The sequence below is a fragment of the Populus alba genome, chromosome 5, assembly GCF_005239225.2.
Source record: "Populus alba chromosome 5, ASM523922v2, whole genome shotgun sequence".
NCBI classification, from domain to species: domain Eukaryota; kingdom Viridiplantae; phylum Streptophyta; class Magnoliopsida; order Malpighiales; family Salicaceae; genus Populus; species Populus alba.
Window position 1 is genome coordinate 7667514 of NC_133288.1, and position 20657 is coordinate 7688170.

Consider the following 20657-nt stretch of genomic DNA (forward strand, 5'->3'; position numbering starts at 1 on the left):
ATGCAGGTAGAGAATTTTTATAGGCTTGCATGGGCGATGGAAATCCACATGTCCAGTATCACATCCTTGCGTCGGCTTTTCAATCTTCGCTAGATCAACTCAACTATTGAAGTAGAATTAGCAAGAAATAAAAGTTAAATTTGATGAAAGAAATAAATAGAAAGATCGATAAGACAATATTGAAGAACCAAAACAAGAAAAATAACCAACAGCGCATGGGCGACTGCAACAGGAGATTATCCAACGAAACAAGCACAAGAGATACAACAAGATAGATGTATACATTATTTAAATCTCTCCATCCCAAAACTCCACAACCGATTTGTAAGGGCCTTTCTCGGAGACGAATTCAGCTGCCACGTATGCTCTTTGTTGCGGGATTTGACTTATCCTTTTCAAATCTTCTTGGCTCAATTTCCAGTCAAATATGTCCAGGTTTTGTTTAATCCTCTCTTTGTTGAAGCTCTTCACAAGCACGCTCACACCTTGTTCATGTACCCATCTAAGACAAATCTTCACACACGACCACCAGTTACGTTAGCTTCCGACACTACTTGCACGTATTCTTAGTCCAAACAATTACACGTGTAAGATGCTGAGTGACCCAAAGATAGTATTGAAAATATATACTTACTTTGGTGTGGTGAGATACTACTAGCTAGTAAAGACACTCACATGCGGATATGTATGTATGTATATGTATGTTTGTATACCTGGGCCATACTTTTTCCTCTAGCAGCAGCAATCTCTTTCAGCACTTGGCACTCCATGACGTTGTTGGTGCCCCATAACATTCCTTTCGCTCCCAGCGGAGAGTAAGCGGTAACGTGAATACCTTTTTCCTCACAGAACTCTCTTATCTTCTTTTGCTGCCAAAGAGGGCTTATCTCCACCTTGTAAAATAAAATCATATATCAATATTTCAAGGTTAAATGGCAGCTGAAAAGAAGAAGAAGAAGAAGAAGAATAAAAGTGAATTTGAGGATGAGATTAATAAATAGCTCACTTGATTGACTGCAGGAGGAATCTTTGCCGTGGCAAGCAAGTTCTCGAGCTTCTTGCATGAAAAATTGCTCACACCAATGGATTTTGCCAGGCCAAGCTTATGACACTCCTCCATAGCTTCCCACACAGACCGGAAATCCATTGGAAGAAGGTCCTTCTCCTTCACTGGAAGCACATATTCTCCTGGCTTTGAGCTCACAGGCCAGTGAATTAGATACAGATCTAGATATTCTAGCTGAAGATTCCTGCAAGAATATATATCACACCAACGATGGAGAAATTTGTAAAACAAGAAAAAAATGAAGAAGAAGATTTTCAAAATACATGAGAAATCAAGAAAAAACAGGCTAGCTGCTGTAATTACTCGAGTGTCTTTTGTAACGCAGGGAGCACAAGATCTTTGTGTCCATCGCTACACCAAAGCTTGGAAGTGATAAAGAGCTCATCTCGAGACTTGATTAAACCTAATCTTAAAGCATCTGATATTGCTTCACCTAGAGGTACTTCAGACTGGTAAAGAGAAGCTGAATCAAAGTGCCGGTAACCAAGTTCTATTGCATGGAGAATGGATTCTTTCATGGTTTCAATGGAAGCACCAAAGGGATACTCGGCAGTTCCATAACCTAAAAGAGGTATGGTTCTATCGGTTGAACGGAGGGTGGATGTTGGAATATTAGATCCCATTTTCTGTACAGATAGTCAAAAATATTGTACGCCCCATAACATATTTATAGTGAAGAACTAGGTGCTATGGTTCTTACGCTGAACATCTCTTCCAACTATGCGGTGTGTTACGCTTTTAAATTTGATTGTTTTACGTCAATAGTTATTAAATCCGGTTCACAATAGTGTATTTTTTTACTTTCACTTTTTCTTTCTCTCTCGTCCACATTTTGTTTTAAGAAAATATATTCAAATAAATTGTAGTAATTTATTTAAGAATAATATCTTAATTCTCTTTTCGTTCTTTCCTCTAATAATTTACCTTTCGATTTGTTTATACGCCAAATATTTTTTAAAAGACTTTAGTTAACTATATATTAACATTTTGCAAATGCTCTTACCATGAAATTGGTACGTATTAGCTACCTTAGTATTAAATGATCTACAATGATAATGGAGATCGGAGATCAAAGAAATTGTAAAATAAGAAACATCAACCACTTATTATATAGTTTAAGGTCTAAGAAAACTCAAATAAGAAATTAAATATTAAGATTATTTTTTTTATTTTGGCTTCATGCCTCTTTAGTCTAGGAGTTGTGCCACTGGAAAAAAATTAATGGGTGCATCTATAATCCAACTTGAAAGAGGAATATATATTTTCTTTTCTTCTTTATTTTTCTTTTTTCAAATTCAATTTTTACTACGATTAATATAATATAACTCAATGTGGATGAGTTGACAGTACAACAATAACATATATATTGTTTTTTTTTTATTTTATTTACGTGGGTATCCGGGCTAGCTTGCGCGCACAACGACTAATCTCACGACTCACTGAACATCCTGCAAACCCAGTGAACATGTAAGGCACCGCAGGGGTGACAGGCGTATACTCTGAGGCTTGAACCCAGGATGTAGAGGCAAGAAAACCCTTGCCACCGCTGGGCTACAAGCCTCGGTGTATATATTGTTTTTTAATTCTAAGAGAACATGATTTTATTTATAAGAATAAAAAGAAAGTGATATGTTCAATTGGGTGGAGACTATCCCCAATTATCATAAATCTTTTTTTTTTCTTTCTGTCTCTTTTTTTTTTTTTTTTCAAAAATATAAGTTTAAATAAACTATAATTATTTATTTGCTAATGAAAAAATCATTTTTTACTTATTTTTTTTCATTCTTCATTGTTAAGATACTAACATGCAAACCCGATAAGATAAAAAGCAAGAGATAGGATAAATATTTTTCTTTTTTCAAATCCAATTTTGACTGCGATTAATATAATATAACTCAATGTGGATGAGTTGATAGTACAACAATAACATATAAGACAACTAAAAATTTACGTGGTTCATCTAATTTGGCTACATTCACAGGGCAAGTATAGAAGGATTTTACTAAGTAATGTGAAAATTACAACCTCTCTCAAATAATAGAAAAACAATTAAGAATATTTTTATTACTAGAAGAAAACACATCACTTATTCTTTTACAAATACCTTATAATTTTGTGGGATTACTCTTTTTTCATTTCCCTTTTCTTTTTTATATCTTAATGTGCATATAAGATAAGGATACAACCTATTTATAGACAAGTTTCCTTACCTTTGTCTTATAAAAAACAAAAACAAGGCAAGTGGCACAATTGGTGTTGCAAGTGGCACCAATTGGTGCCTATAATTATTGTGGATGGCTTCACCTGCTTTCACTTTTATTGACTTAGGTGGCTGGCTTCACATTCCTTTCATCTTTTACCTTTTCCAAATATATAATTCTTAGCACTTTGCAAATACTCTTTATTTTTTTCCAATTTTTCAAAAGAAAGAAAGTGTATTTCTCCTAATGAAATGGTCATGGGTTATTCTTCAAGCTGGCTCTCCACCGTCCTTGATTTGCATGGTTTTTCTTGGCCACCGTAGGGGTTAGGGCTCCCAAAGTAACATGGCTAGAGAAACATAAAGCACCGAGGCATGCAGAATTGGACAGCTTGGGTTGCAGAATTACTCAGAGATGAGCTAGCGTAATCCTCTTTTTAAACATCTTGCTCAAGTATATATATGGCCATTAATTACTGTACTTGGCAGATATAGCTGCACACAGGAGAATAATTAATTAAAAAGGGTTTTACAGCTAATTGATGACATGAAACAACCGAGACAAGAATGTACTGTCTGTGATGTCTCCCTCAGTGTCTCGAAAAACAACGTGACTTCTAGACATGCTCTTGACTTTGCAGAGTTACTGTGCACCCACGTTTTGTTTGTGGCAGGAACTGTGGAATATTTTGGAGAAAGGACCTCTTTTTGCGAATAAAATTAAACAGCAGTGATTAATAAAGTGACAATCATTTTGTTAATCTCTCTACCCCCCAGTGTTCTTTCTTAAGTTCCCTCTCTCTAATAATTTCGGCTACAATTCCCAACCTCGGTTGCCATTGTCCAGCTTGCTTGCTTGCTCAGATGCTCTTCTCTTCTGGGATTTAGATGTAAGAGAAGGAAACACACAATTTCGAAATGTTTATACTTTATCGTATGATCGGGAATATTACCCTAAGTCCCAAAGTTCATGCTTTTTTTAGGTGGTTAAACCCCAAGTCCACCGTCCAATTCTCGAGAATATTACCCTTGATCGGACCGATGCCTTTTCTTGCTGGTTAGACTGCAGACCATCATGCTATTTTGTTGCCGTAACCTTGCTGCTGATCTCTTGCTCCAGGTACGGTCCACCAAGTTTAAATCTATTGCAAGAGCAATGTTTTGGGCTGGGACCCATGAAGAGAAAAGGCCGAAGTGATCGATGGCAGATTTCTAGACTAAAACGACATCGGCCTGGAAATAAGTCAGAATTGTGGGCCATGTTGCCATGCTTTTATTTAATAAATTCATATAGTTAATAATCACTTTTTGTTTTATTTGAGAAAACCCACACCTCAAAAAACTTATTTTATGTATTCAGGTTAGCTAGTAAAAATCTAACTAGTTGTTTCAAGCTCTTATAAAAAATACATGCCTTGATTTGAACTCAAAACCTACTGATCAAATCTCAAATTTTTTGCTATCACGTCACGTCAAGTCTCTTGGGAACGTTAATAATTAACCGTTAAATAGTAAAATTACTCATCTGTTCAGTGATTTGTTTTTTCTTTTTAAAAAAACAAATATGATATTATACTTAGATTATGTTTGGTTAATATTTTAAAGCTTATGAGATAAGATGAATTTAATTAAAAATAAATATATAGAGATATAAAAAATAGAACTACGTTTAATATAATTTTAAAATGAATTTTTATTATTTTAAAACCTGAATTATAAAATGATATAATATCTCTGGTAAATGCTTTGTTCCTGGTATAGTTAATTATAATACTTTCATAAAGGGCTTCTGTCAAGTATGGACGATCTGTGATGAATAAGAGATTTTCAGGGACATTCGTGCTTCTGGCCATGCTCTAGATTTAAAAACTTACACTAATTTGCTTGATGGCTATTGCAAACAAGGGTACATTGAATAGGCTTTGGCACTATTTCGAGAGATTCAAAGTAGAGATATTTAGCCAGACTTGGAACCTCCAACACCCTTATCGATCAATGGTATGTAATTGAAGCACGAGAGCTTCTTATAGAAATGGAAGAAGATGGCTGCATGCCAAATTATTGCTCTTATAATGTCATAATCCGAGGATTTCTCCTACACAAAGATACATCAAAGGCAAGGAAACTCAATGAAATGGTCAATCGTGGATTCTCTGCAGATTCTGACACCAAAACCTTGCTGGGAGATCTATTCCCTGTTGATGGGAGTCCTGCTTTAAAACAATTACTTGTGCCTTCTGAAGGTTGCCAAGGTGAAGTAAACTTTGAAAACTTGATATTGACTTGATTAATTGTAGATTCTATTTCCACCGCATCTCATATATTATTTATGATATGATTTTGCACAAAGTCCAGCATCCCTTGTCTTGTTTTCGACTGGGTGTGAATTCTCATTAGTGCTCAATTGAAGGAAAAAAGAAACAGCTACTGTCATATAATTGGATTCTGCTACCATAATTTATCCTTTAATTCTCGGGTTATAGTTAAAAGTAACAAAAAAGGTATCGCATTCAAATGCCTTTATGAGGTACTCTTAGAATCTTAGCGTCCAACAGTTGTTTCCATCAGAAGCATATTGCTTCATACATTCCACTAGACAAGTAGTATGGTTCCCTGATGGAAATATGGTAATGTTTAAGACTTGTAGTGTTTCCCATATGCAAAGCGTTAAGTATCATTATCTGTTTTTTACAAGTTTTGAAATGGAACCAAATGGTTCGGCTATAAAATTTGGCAGGAAGTTCCAAAGAAACTCAAAACCCTGATGTAAGTACTGGCTAAAGAATTCACTCTTTCACTACTACCTGTACACCTGCTGAAGCTTTTGTGGACCCATCTAAGCTGAAGAGGCCATATGCAGGCAAAAAATGGATATTTTAGGGTTCTGGCACGTTGCTTGTTATGATGCAGGGGCTCTGCTGGTCATCAATGAAGTAATCAACTATTAATGATAAGGCCTGGTGTTGGATTTTGTGGTCAATGTTGATTGTTTGGAATTTAGAAATTGCATTTAGCATGTTTATATACTCGTGCACACGGACAAAATTTAGTCCTACCATTGGTTAAACTGTTTTACATCTGAAAATCCTCTGGAAGTTAAGTTAACCTGGAAATAGAAGAAATGGAAAGGGAAGAAGGAAAGAAAACCTAAAACCAATCCTGAATCTAGTTTATAAGGTGACGAAGAAGGAGAGCATTCTTCTCAAAGTACCTGACCTGATAGATAATTCCTCATTGATGATCACTGGATGATTTAAGAGTATCAACGCACTTCTTTCCACTGTACCTCAGGGCCCCATTCCACCACTATGCCCTCTTCCATGCTAAAACCTCCATTTCATTTTGTAGTGCTTTGCACTCAAAAATTAATTGACATCAGTGAATTAGCATTTAACTGCGTTTGCATGCTATTAAGAATCCTTGAATGCATTTCGGTCATAATTCACTAATTTGTATTCGGGAAATTTTCTATAATGGCTTCCAAAATTTACAAGGCCAATTGGAGTTGCATGGTGACTTGAAGAGTTGCTTCAGCGATAACTTATCATGACCCTGGAAGTACATTTGCTGGTGCTTCCCTTGTTTGTATCGCAACACCATTTGACAACTTAGAGCCAGAATCTTTAGCTGGTGTATACAAGAGAACGCTGTAATTCCAAAAAAACAGGTGATTTTTTGGGCTTATTATTGGAATTAAGCTGAATGAACCTGCATCCTACTTGTAGAAGCATGTGAAAATTCTGCCCATCTTGTATTAACTGCTGGAAAAGGAATCTAGTGAAACTTTTGCCTCCATTGATAGCAACATATTAGGATGCTGGCCTTGGAGCTGATATTTTACAAATTTTCATGTCTGTACTCAATGGAAATGATTCAAAGTTAGAAAAGGTGAAGAAATTAAATCCTGCAGGCTTCAGCTGTAGGTAAACTTCTTCATTCTTGTAGCAGGATTAAGTTGTGTGATTAACTTTTGCACAATCAGACTGCCATGTTACCACTTCTGATTCTAGTTATGATTATATAAGAAGCTGTATTTATTATGCTGTATTTAGAAATTGAGTTGGATTAATATGGTAGCAGATCACAGCATTATTTAAAAATGCAAGCTACATGAGTCCCCATGGAATGGAAGACTAACTATTTAAGCAGTGTACAAGTGTACTCAAGTTTTGAAAAATGTCCAGGTAATTTATAATGGGGAGGAAAAACTATAATTAGCATGTTGATGAGGCGTTGGCACTATTTCAAAATATTCAAAGAAGCGTGGTGAAGCCCAACTTGCTAACCAGCAACATTGTTATTGATGGTATGTGCAAGTCTGGGAAGCTTAAAGAGGCAAGGGAACTATTTTCTAGACTCGCTGTTGAGGGTTTGCAGCCTGGTTCTTATGCATACACTTCATCAATCAGTGGATTTTGTAAATAAGGATTAGCCATTGAAGCATAGTTTAGCTGATGCTGCTTTGATTATTCTGGCAACTTAATTATAGATTCGACTGCCATTGCAACCCTTTTTTTCTTATCACAAATGTTTCTTTTTTCTTTGGAGTGCTTAATTCAAGCTCAAAACCTTTAGACATCGGTGAATTAGCATTTTACTGGTTTTACATGCTATTAGCTATCTTTGTTTGCGTTTTTTTTTTTTCTTGTATAGCTTATTTGTATTCGCTTGCTATAATGGCTCTGTAATTTGCATAGTTTAGCTGACACAGGGTATCAAGGGGCATTTGAAGTTTATGGGGTCTTCCCCAGAATACTGAAGCATTCCAAATTCTTGCTGTAGGCTTGCCAATTGGAGCTGTGTTTGCTGGTGACCATGGATGGAAGTACATTTGCTGATGATTCCCTTGTTTGTCATGCAGAATTGAGTGCCTGAAAAAAATATCAAAATTGAAATTTTAGCTAGTTTATGTAAGAAGGAGCTGTAGTTCAAAATAATTTGTGGCAAAAGCCCGGTGGAAACTCTCGTGTGAAAGAAATTGAGGTTTTCTGCTTATTATTGGAAGTTAGCTGGACGTACCAGCCTCCCTATTCATAGATGCATTTGGAGATTCTAGCATACATACATACATACATACATACATACATACATACATACATATACATACATACATACATACATATATATATATATATGGACTGCTGAAATGGAAATTTAGTAAAACTTGTGCTTCATAGTTAGCGCAGATCAGGAACTTTGCCTCGGAGCTGATGTTCTACAAAACGTGCTGTCTGTACTTGATGGGAGAAAAAGAATTCAATGTTAGGAATTTTAATCGAGCAGTTAAGGTAACATTCTTCTTTCTTGTAGTAGAATTAAGCTCTGATGTAACTTTTGTCCGATCAGAAAGTTGTGATTACGGTTTTATTATTGAAGAAAACTGTAATTAAGGAGGATGTACAGAGAGGTTGAGTTGGGCCAATATGATGACAGCATTTATTTGAAACTTCTAGCAACATGACTGCACATGGAATGGAAGGTTCAACTACTTCAGAAGTGTTTTATAATGGGAGATTAACGAGCATGTTCTCAGCCGCTGCTTCCATGAATTTTCTTTTCTTATTCTCTCTTAATGCTAAATGCCCTCATAAAATGAGAATTAACAAAAAAAAAAAGTGCCCTTTGTGGATAGTAATATTTTGATTATTATGTGTATTTTCAAAAACTTCTAAATTAAATTTTATCGTGAAACACTTGCAATAACTATTGAAGAATATTACAATAGTAGAGAAACCAGAAAAAAAAATTAGTGGAAATTTCGGTAAATTTAGTAGAAATTTTATCATTTTATATGCTAAATGTTATGATTTGATAAATAAAATTGGTCTTATTTGTTTTTGTATTTTAAAAACGATTTTAAAAAAAATTAAATTTTTTATTTTTTTATTGACTTCAAATTAATATGTTTTAGTGTTTTTAAATCAATTTAATATGCTAATGTCAAAAATAATTTTTTAAAAATAAAAAAAATATTATTTTAATATATTTTTTAATAAAAAATATTTAAAATATAACCACAATCACATTCTAAAATACACGATAAACTATTTTGACTTTAATTTCAAAAAACTTCAAATATCTAGAGTGATAGTTGATATGTATAAACTTTAAGTATAAAAAAAATGGAGAAACAAGAAAGGGAGCCTTAAAGGCGCAAGTTCATCTCAATATGTTGCTTGTCTCCATTTGTCCCCCATTTAGAACTTTCCGCCAAATGGACCGAATGGTGCATTCGATCCCTCTACTTTCAGCTTTATCTTACTTTGATTCCCTTACTTTTCTTTAGCTTAATATTACCTTTTGTACTTCTGTTTTGTAATCAATTTTAATAGCCTTAAGATAGTCTTTGTTTTATTATAGTAGTTATTATTTTTTAAAGTATATTTAAAAAAAACATATTAAAAAATATTTTTTTTATTTTTAAAAGATTTAATTTTACATCGGTGTGTATATTATGTGTATTACTTGTTTTTTTAAAAAATTTATTTTGAATAATAAATTATAATCAAATAATGAATACTCGAATATATATAAAACATAATGAATAATATGAATATCTAAATTTGTTGTTTATAAATAAAATATAGATATTATTTTAGATTAAATAATTCTTTACTAAAACTTCATGACTGGAAAAAAGATATTAAACAAAATCAGTTGATTATCTTAAATTAATTATTGATTAATTTTTTTAAGCTAAAAAATATACAATTAAAAGCCTGAACCTCTGACAGCATACTACAAACCTTTAAATTGCATTGCATTTTTTATTCTAAATAATATTATATCTAAAAATTTAAAGTTTAAAATAAAATAAGATTTTGCTGATTTGGATATCTTAGTTTTTGCATCTTTATCCGAGTTTACATGGAATAAATTTGGGTAATTACCTAAATGATTCATTGCACAAAATTATTTCAAATTAATATTAATAAAAGAAACTAAAAGGGAAAGGGGAGGAACATACTCATTTCACCCAGGATTTCAATGGTGATTTTACTCTTTAATCGAATAATATGGTTCTTTTCTTTTCTTTTTTTATGAACAAAAGAAATACTAAAATGCCTTTGGAGATATAATATATCCCTCCAGGTACAATTTTAGTTTTTTACTCCAGAGATACTAAAATTACTTCAATGCCCTCAAAGGTTTTTAAAAAAAAAAATACTTCAATCATGTGCCTCTCATGTCTTTTTCATATTGTATTTTTTGTTTGTTATTTGCTATTTTATTGAGAGTATCATGGTCTTTCAATATAAATTAAGCAATACTAAAATCTTAAAAGTTGTTAGCATGTACCTTCATTTGGAAGATGTAGCGCACTTTAAACAACTTGTGTGATACCTTTTGATGGTAAAAACTGTTATTTTATTATGTTGTTGAAAATATCTTTATATTTTCTTCTTCCTCTTGATGCACCACGTGTCGGCAAAAATTATGTGATTTATAATAGATGCATCTTTTTTATTTTCTCTTTCCTACCCTCAAATTGCATATTGTTCTTGTTTGTTTATGATTTTTTTAGTTTTGGTTCTTTTTCTTTGATTTCCAAATTTTGTCATTGTTCTTTTTGTAAAAAACAAATCCTTTTTAATTCAGTTCTTCAATTAAAATTTTTTTATATATTTATTTTTTTCAATTTGATTATTATTTTTTTCAATTGTATATTTTGTTTTGGTCTTTTTATAAGAGTTTTATTGGTTTTTAATTCCACTCTTCAATCCAAAATCAATGGTGTATTTTTTTTTTTTCAATTTTCTTATTCTTTTTAATTTTTCTTATTTTGTAAGGGTTATTTTTCTTTTCAATTTAATCGTCCAATAAAAAAAAAATAGTTGCCCTTTGATTTATTTATTAAACTTCATTTTCATCATTATTCTTTTAACTATTATTTTTTGTTTTAGATCCCTTTGTCTAATTTTTTTTTTTTAATTTTGTTCTTCCATGTTTGATTAGGTGGGGATTGTGTTGTTTTTTTCATGTATGATATTTATAGTTTAATGACTCAAATCACAAGTTTATAAAATTAACGAAAGTTAACATTTTTTAAAAAAAAAAAAAAAAAATTTTGTGGTTTTCTTTAATTTTTATCGGGTTATCCTGATCTCATTATCTAAATTATGAATTTTAAGGGTTAACTCAGGTTGTATCATCTCTTATTACCTAAATTACATGTTTATAACACAATCTCAAGTTAGCTAAGATTGGTTTTTTATTCAATTTTTTACTTTCCAATTCTTTTTTAAGGTATCATGATCTTTTTTTTAAAAAAAAAATTATCCATTTATTATAATTTTTATTTTTTTATTATCTAATTAAAATAAAATTAACTTATTAAACTTAATTTTAAATTATTGATTTTTTTTTTTGTTTGAGATGCGCCAGTATCTAAACATCATTTTATAAATGGAGAAAAGATACCGACCCGTGAAAAGCGCTTGCACATGTCTATTTTTTACCTAATAGTGTTTTATCCCTGTGATATAACTCTAACTAAGGATGATTTTTAATGATTATAAATACAGAACCAAGAATGCCATAAAGACAAATAAGAGTAAAGGATCAAACTAATAAAACTTTGAGAGAAGAGGGACCAGATATAATATTAACGGGTCCCTTCACTTGACCCCCAGACCACATCTTGCCACTTACCCCCAATTTCAAACTCAAAACAAGAAAAAACACCCCACGCATTATAAATCTCCCTCTCTCTCTCGTTAATTACTGATTAATATCAGATTTCAAACACAAAAATTAGTAGATTCTAAAACAAAACCCTTTCTTAAGCTTCACTCATCATAATCCTATAATTGCTCATCCCTTTCTCTCTCCCTATTATTGCTCATCTTCCTTTCTTTCTCTCTACCAAGAAAAGTTGTCAACTTGTCATCATTATTTTATTTTTTGAATATCTTAGTTCTTGATTTTGAAGGGTGCAGATTGGTTGGTTTTGATGGTGGTGATGGCAAACAAGATTGAGAGAGCACATCAAATGTACAGAGATGGAAACTACGAGGAAGCGCTTGGATTTTACACAGAGGCACTTTCCATGGCTAAAACTAAGCCACAAAAGATTGCTTTGCATAGTAATAGAGCTGCTTGTTATTTGAAATTGCATGATTTCAAAAAGGTATCAACTATTATATTTTTTAATGATTTCGAAATAAAGGGTTCTTGTTATTTTATGCCAAGGAAGTGGTTTGTGATGTACAGTTTGGATTTTTGGATTCTGATTTTTGATGGGCTGGCGTCTTTTTTATGCAAGAAAGTGCTATGTTATGTGAAGATTGGATGTTTTAGTTCTGGGTTTTGATTGTTTACCACTGAAGTTTGATGTAGAATAGCTATATTGATAATTTTTTTTATAGAGATTTTTGAACTGGGCTTATGGGAATTAGGAGGAGACTGTAGATTTTAAAAGTGTTTTTTGTGATTTTTTGAAACCAAATTTCGATCTAGAATGGCCTTTAATATGTCTAAGAGACATAAAATGCCTGGATTCATCAATATCAAAATAATAAAATAATTAAAAAATCGCTTGGTCTCTACCAAAATTTCTTGTATCTGCTATCCATATTGGAGGTGAATTTATTGGAGAAATAGGAAAGAAAGGGAGGAATTCGTGTGTGGACTATTATTGGGAGAACTTAATAATGAAAAATGTTTTTTAAGATAGAATAGTATGGCTGTGGTAAGAGGTTGGAAGATTGGATAGGGATTTTATTCTGTTGTATGGAAGTGCTTCCTTGAAACTTGTTTTTTGGTGAATATTACCAACATTTACTGTTGTTTGATGATTTTATTTTAGGCAGCTGAGGAGTGTACATCAGTGCTTGAGCTTGATCACAATCACACTGGAGCCTTGATGTTGCGGGCACAGACGCTAGTCACCCTTAAGGAGTACACCTCAGCACTCTTTGATGTCAATAGGCTGATGGAGTTGAATCCTTCATCAGAAGTTTACCAGAATCTTGAAGCTCGTCTGAGGACACAATTGGTATACCTTCCACCCTCTCTGCTTTTTATTTTCAGAAGATTATCTCCCCCCCAATATAATTTAGGATATAAAAAATCATGTATATTTTACCAATTGGAAGGGGAACATGAGGCCCAATGATGTGCTCTGCTATAATATTGTGGCGAATTTTACTAATGATCTGCAATACAAGTGGTCATTTTCCTTAGTCATAACCTGTCTTTATATTGATTCTCCGTTTGTCTTGGGAGCTTTCCTAAACTACTTAGAAGGAATATTTTGATCATTGTTAGCTAATCTATCAGGCTACGTAGTTGTTATAGAGAGATGCCCCCGTTGACTGACATGACAAGTAGAGGTCCAAGTTTGTTTTGATTTGGTGCTTGTGCAAGGATGCTAAACTTGTGCTCTATAAGAGTTGAAATTTGGGGGCTGTTCGGGAATTACAAGTTGGGCTTTCTTGTTGGCAAACCTATTTTTCCTTCTTTTTTTTTAAGCTATGCATTTGGAAGGCTGAAGAAGAACTACTTCTTTAGCCTTGCATTACATGGAAATGGTTAGGATTCTATATGACCAAATTCCTAATTGTTATTGTGTTACTGAGACTAGTCTGACTAATGTTTTGTGGTGAAGATTGTGATTTTTTAGATATTATTGTCCTGAATGTGAGTTAAATAATTTTTTTCTTTTTTGCATAAGGAAAGTCTCTTGCTCCAATACCTGAATCTGAAGTGGAGTTAGAAGAAGAGGAAGAAGATGAACATGAAGCAGAACCGTGTGGACAAGTGGAAATACAAGACGCAGCAACTGCACTAGTAGATATAAATCAGAAAAATGAGCCTTGTCAGACTACAAATGATGCTGAAGTTAGTGTTCATAAAACACCAGACATCAAGAAGATTTCTGTGGAAAGTACAGAAAAAAAATCTGAGCCAAGAACGACCATTGCTGCTGAGGTTATTGCTCAAGCTAGGAAGAAAGTTGAGCCTAGAAAAACTATTACTGCTGAAGTTATTGCTCAAGCACAGCGGAAGGCTGAGCCTAGAAACACTGCTCCTGCTGAAGCTGATACTAGGACAAAAGAATCAATTAAACAGAATTCTAATGGATGGCAAGCAATCCCAAAACCAAAGGGACACTCGACTCTGGATTATGCACGTTGGGACAGGGTTGAGGATGACTCTAGTGAAGATGACGATGAGGAGGAGGAGGAGGATTCTCAGCCTCAATATCGGTTCCGTGTAAGAACATCTGGTGTGTGATCAGTGAAGTGAAAAGGGGAATGCACAGTATCTGACAGAAATGTCAATCTAACTAATATCAGACCACAGTGAGAAGTCAAGATATTGGAACTGGACAGGGGCAGATGAGGAAGCTCTGTTGGCTCTATCATGCCAAAACTTTGAAAATGGGGATACTCCATCTTTGACATGCATTTAAGCTTGGTAACAGTTGAAATATGACCCTTGCTTAAGCAATGACAGGAGATCTTCTACCTGTTACTCGAGCAAGTTTCCCTGTTTTAGCTATGGTGATGTACTTCTTATGCTCTACATTCCCGCATGATCAGGTGAAGAAGTTGAGTAGTTGTTGATGGTGATATGCTTTGCATCTTTCTTTGCAAATTACAGAAATTCCCAGCCCTGGTTTCAGCCTGCAAGGATGGAGGGGCAAGGGGTCAACTGAAAACTTGTTGAGCTATAATTGTTATTAGAGTAGCAGTTTGTAACCTTCAACTTTCTATAAGAACATAATATCCATCATTTGTATATGTATCATAATCTTGAAGCATTTATCCGGTTATTAATTATTATTATTATTATTATTTATTAACAAAAACTAAAAAAGATGAGGTGAATTCACTGCACACCTCACAAATTACCTTTATTAAAATAGTTTTTTATTTATTTAAATTTCATTCATTAATATTGGGATTATTAGGGATTAGAATATATAATTTATTATAATTTGTTTTTTATGAGGATTTGTTTGCTACGAGGATATTTTGGTTTCATGACTTGGGCTGAGTTAATCTAGGTTTATTTGAGTTTTTTTATTTTTAATATTGGGTTTATGGAGAATTAAGTATAATAACTTATTTTGATTTATTTTTTATGAGTTTATTTTGATCCTATAATCTGGGTTATGAATTTGATGAGTTAATCCGGGATGACTTAAATTTTTTTCTTTGTGTGTGTATGTGTGTGTGTGTATCTTCAATATTGGGTTTGCTAGGGTATTAGGTTTTATGATTTATTTTGATTCACTTTTTATGAAGTTATTTTGATTTTATAATTTGCTTTGCAAGTTTGGTGGGTCAACAAGAGTGGACTTAAGTTTTTTTTTTTTTTGTCTTTTTAATTTTTTTTTTTCAATTTCATCATTTAATATTGAGATGATTGAGAATTAGGCATCATCAATTTGATTTATTTTCTATGAGGTTATCTCGATCTCATTACCGTTTTACAAGTTTAGAGGGTGAAATCGAGTTGACTTTGGTTATTTTTTAATTGAGTTTTTTTCTTCAATTTCATCTTTCAATATTGAATTTATTAGGGATTAAGCTTCAATATTTGTTTTGATTTATTTTTTTATTGGCTTACCTCAATCTTGTAACCTAGGTAGCAAGTTTGTTAGATTAACCTAGGTGAACTCGAGTTTTTTTATTTTTTTTAATTGATTTTTTTTTAACTTCATTCTTTAATATTGGGTTGATTAAAAATTATACTTTATAATTCATTTTGATTTGATGTCTATGATATTATTCTATTCTCATGATCCAAGTTGTAGGCTTGGAGGGTTAACCTATGATATAGGGTTTTTTAATGGAGCGTTAAACCATGTGATATGCTTGTATTATTAGTATTTGCTAAGTAAAAAGATGATATTTGTTAGCATTAAGTGGAAAGTGGGTTGATTTGAGTTTGGATAATTCATTTTTGGGAGATGCATTAATCAATGTTGAATCTCTTTATTGAAATGAGGAGCAATATCAAGAATAAGTCAATCAGCAAAGGGAGTAAGGGTTATTGGATGAGCAAATAGGCATCTGTGACCTCGTTCTATTTTAAATTTTAATAGTCTTTATTATTGTCTTGTTTTCGTTAATGTGCATCAATGCAAATGGCATTACAAATCGTAATGTCATGAGTTAACTCGAAAGCAGAAAAATCTTGTATGATCCAATTTAAATAAAAGTTTATAATCTAGTAAAAAGAGGGGGATTCAATTCAATTCAAATAGAATTATTTAGTTGTTTAAAGATTATAATATTGATGGACTCAAAGGATGTCAGATATTTAGTATTTCATGATGGTGGAAGCTAAGGAAATGATTATCAATGTTGATCGATAATATTGACAGAATTAAAGGAAGTATAATACTTAGTATGTTGTTATGGTGGAAGCTAAGTAAATGATTCTTGATGTTGAGTGATATTGTTAATGGACTCAAAGGATGTCCAATACTCAGTACATTGGGATGGCGGAAGCTATAGAAATTATTGCCAATGTTGATTGATAATGTTGATAGACTCAAAGGATGTCTGATACTTAGTATGTGATGATGGCGGAACTTAGGAAAATAATTATCGATATTGATCGATAATGTTGATAGACTCAAATTATATCTGATATTTAGTATATCGTAATGGTGGTAGCTAAAGAGACAATTATTGATATTGATTGATATGAAATGATGGATATGATAGAAAAAGAAATGAATGTGTTCTGATACTTAATGATCATCTTGATAATGATTAAAAAGATGTGTAGAAGGCTTGTTGGGTAATTTGGATGATGAATGGTATAATGAATAAATGACTTAGTATTTTGTATTGATAACTAAGGGGTTGGGTGCAAATTGAATTGCTATTACTAAAGGTGACTTATGGATATGAAGAAATAAATTGATTTCTAGACTTATGCGAAAAAATTGAATTATTAACAATATTGAGTTGAAATATTAGTTGAAAATTAAATTTATGAAAATATTAAATCATTAAAATAATATATTTCTTTTTACCTTATATGTTATAACTTTTGCAGGCCTATCTTTTTTAGTGGGATAATGCTGATTTAGTTTATTATTTTACATTTTGTTAAATATAAAATCTATGCATTTTGAAAAGTTATGTTATTGTAATAAATTTTATTTTGGGATGTATTAAGAATGGAATGTTATTATGATATTATTATGTATGTTAAATATTTGCTTAAATTCAATCATGCATTTAAATTGTAAGATATATGGTGTACTAATGAAAAGAATAAAATAGAAGTGTTGTATGGACTATGGATAAATTGTAAAGAGATTTGAGGGATAAAAATGAATTATTGGTATGCACGAGGCATCCATGTGAAATTATTAACATGTGTTTTAGTGTAGGTACTAGGAAAAAATTTCAGATATGACTTCATATATAAAAGACTTTGCTGAAATCTTGTTAAAAAGATACATGAATTTGAAAGACTATTAGATTTCATTAAATGTTAATAAAGGTCAAACCAAAGTATATATTATGATCAATAGAGTTGATAAAATAAAAATAAAATTACCCATTTCCGGTTGTGTTGTGAAATACATTAGTTAAATTTATGAAAAAAAAAAAAAAAAAAAGGGGTGTTACATGTATTGACTAAAAACAAGGGTGTTACAAAAACAAATCTAGAAAGGAACATTTAAAAAAAAAAAACAATATTGAGGTAATGACATATTGGTTTTATTTGGATCAACATGTCAAATCTACGATCTAAGTCATAAGCTCGATTAGGTTTAATAAATTTGTTTTATAAAACTATATTTTATTTAATTTTATAACAAAAAAAATATGCAATTGTAGTAAAGCAATCAAATAAAATAAAGAAATTAGTTATGATGGATTGTAAAAAAAAACAGAGAGCAATTGATAGAACAAAGTAAAAATCAAATGGAATTTAATGAAATAATATCTAAAATATTTTTAATTAATCTAAAGATATATATATATATATATATATATGTTCAATTATTTAATTTATTAAAAAGAAAAGAAAAGCTAAACGCACAGGCCTGTGTGGCTCTGCTGTCTAGACCTTTAAAAATAAGCCTAAATGCATGTGTTGGCCAACCGAAACCCAGGCCATTATCTTTCTTTTTTTCTTTTCAAAATGGGTTGATGATGCATACCTATTTTGTTTGGAAAAAATAATCAGGTGAAGCGTCGCATGCTGTTGCCAACAATTCATCATTTACTACCTAGAATTCTTACAACAGAAAGGTGGTTGGAAAACTAGGCTATGTAATTTTTTACCACAAAGCTTAATTTTTAACTTAATGCGTTTTTACAACCTCAAAAAACTAATTTCTCAACTAAAAGAAACCTATAATTTCAATGAAAAACACAAAGTTAAACAAAACATTTCTCAACCTTGATTTATGTTCTCAAATGATATGAAAGCCCCAAAACACCTCAATGATACTCTTATCATCAAGACAAATACTTTGACATCAATTTTGGCCATTTTTATGGTTGGAATTGGAACAACCGACCTCTTTTCTCTTTTTTTCATCATTTTTTTACAAGTCTTTCTCTTAAACTCAAGGACTAAAATGTAAGTTCTATACTAAATCATATAATTTCTAAACTCAAGGGATCAAAAATATAAATTTCTCAAAAATCCTAAATCCAAGAGGCGTTTGACACCATTTTTAAAAAAAGATAGGGCTTCTATTTTACAAACCTTTTAATTTCGGTCCCCTCAATCTTAACTTTTCACAAACAACAAAATTGATTTTTTTTTTATATATATAAATTGAAAACACTCAATATCAAAATGTTTTTTTTCTTAAGAACTACAAATGACGAGAGAAAGCAATATAAAACAAATCATCAAAAACAAGATCAAATCAATTAAACAAACAATCAACACAATATGAAAGCGCAAAATTAAAACAAGAAGAAGAAGAAAAGCTTGATAGGTAGACTGAAAAAAGAAAATAAAAGACCAAAATAGAAAAAAAAAATATATATATATACACGTTATAAATAAAAATTGTACCACCTCATTCATTTTAGGTTTTTTTAATTCTTTAACAATGACTGTATAGTTAAAGCCTCGTTTGTTTTTGGAAAGTGGTTTCTGGTTTCTAGAAACCAGTTTCCAAACTTTCCATGTGTTTGTTTGTCATTAGAAAAGTTGGTCAACGGAAAACACTTTACAGTCAATTTTAGTCAATGAAAAATTTGGTTTGGTTTTCAGGAAAGTGTTTTCCTTTTTAGCTGTTGTTTGTTTTTTGAAAAGTGGTTTCCGGGAAATCACTTTCCAAACTTTCTTGTGTTTGTTTTCCAATTAGGAAAGTTGGTCAATGGAAAATACTTTCCAGTAAAAGGAAAATTTGGCTTTGGTTTTCAGGAAAAGTGTTTTCCTAAAAAATTTGGGGGAAAACGGAAGTTGTGAAAAAATTTAGAAATGTCATTATTTGCTGATTATATCAAATTTGATCCTCAAACTTTTGATCGCTATATATATTTTGTTTTTAATATTTATTTTCAATTTCATCTCTTAAAATTTTATTTTTATATTAATTTTGGTCCTTATTTTTATAATTGTTATTTGCTTTTTTCTTATTATTTTTTTATTGAAATTTTTTTATCTATTAGATTTGGTTCTCATTCTTTTGATTGTTTACTTATTTTATTTGAAATAATTTATGAAATGTTGATTATTATTATTTTAATTTCTTCATCTTTTAGATTTGATCTCTATTATTTTGATTATTATTTATTTTATTTGAGATAATTTATGAAATTATATTTTTTTTTCAATTTCATTCTCATTCAACCTTTTAATTTGTAAGATTTGTTTCTTATTATTTTAATAAACTTGAAAAAAAATAAAATATTAATAAGTTATTTTCCAGCTCATTTTCCATAACATAATAAAACACAGGAAAATGTTTTCCAGCTTATTTTTTATTACACTACCAAAACATCAGAAAATACTTTCGTGGAATTCACTTTCCAAAAAAAAAACTATTTTCCAGCAAATAAACGGGGCCTAAGACTTTCTAGTCGGCGGGTTGTTTCCATCAATTGCTCAGTGTGAATGGTTTCCTAAATAATAATAATAATAATAATAATAATAAATTTGGAATGACCTCTTATTTATCTGCACACAATCCTTAAAGTATTCCACCGTTTATTTTTGTGCATGTTCTTTTTTCAATCACCTAATTGCCTGCAACTTGGCTAATTCCTGCGCTTCCTGTACATCATTTCTATGAATAAAGAAGGTGAATGGTCATCTCATAAGTCTTCGCTAAAGGGTATCATTGTGCATTTATTAGCATGTTTGGAACCAAATCAAGTATAAAATTAAATTAAATTTTACATGTTAATGTGTTTAATTAATAACATATTATAATTTTTTTGTTTA

The 20657-nt window shown here is 31.4% G+C and overlaps 2 protein-coding genes and 1 long non-coding RNA gene across 4 annotated transcripts; 2 read left to right on the forward strand and 1 right to left on the reverse strand.

The window, feature by feature from the left end:
- Window positions 1-153: 153 nt before the first annotated feature.
- Window positions 154-1780, reverse strand: LOC118054095 ((1S)-1,7-diacetoxy-luvungin A aldo-keto reductase). The gene is made up of 4 exons (XM_035065539.2): window positions 1370-1780; window positions 1007-1250; window positions 714-893; window positions 154-513 (listed from the first exon to the last, which is right to left on the reverse strand). The coding sequence occupies exons 1-4, from the start codon at window positions 1687-1689 to the stop codon at window positions 289-291; spliced, it is 969 nt and encodes a 322-aa protein (XP_034921430.1). The 5' UTR covers window positions 1690-1780; the 3' UTR covers window positions 154-288.
- A 3249-nt stretch (window positions 1781-5029) lies between these two features.
- On the forward strand, window positions 5030-8296 carry LOC118054092 (uncharacterized). Of its 2 annotated transcripts, none has more exons than XR_012169897.1 (2): window positions 5030-6933; window positions 7969-8296. It is a non-coding gene; the product is annotated as an uncharacterized lncRNA (long non-coding RNA). The 2 variants fall into 2 exon arrangements; XR_012169896.1 differs by having other exon boundaries at window positions 5030-5518.
- Window positions 8297-11924: 3628 nt separating this feature from the next.
- LOC118054091 (uncharacterized) lies at window positions 11925-15067 on the forward strand. The gene is made up of 3 exons (XM_035065534.2): window positions 11925-12396; window positions 13075-13263; window positions 13947-15067. Exons 1-3 carry the CDS (start codon window positions 12220-12222, stop codon window positions 14502-14504), a joined length of 924 nt encoding a protein of 307 aa, XP_034921425.1. The 5' UTR covers window positions 11925-12219; the 3' UTR covers window positions 14505-15067.
- The last annotated feature ends 5590 nt before the right edge of the window (window positions 15068-20657 follow it).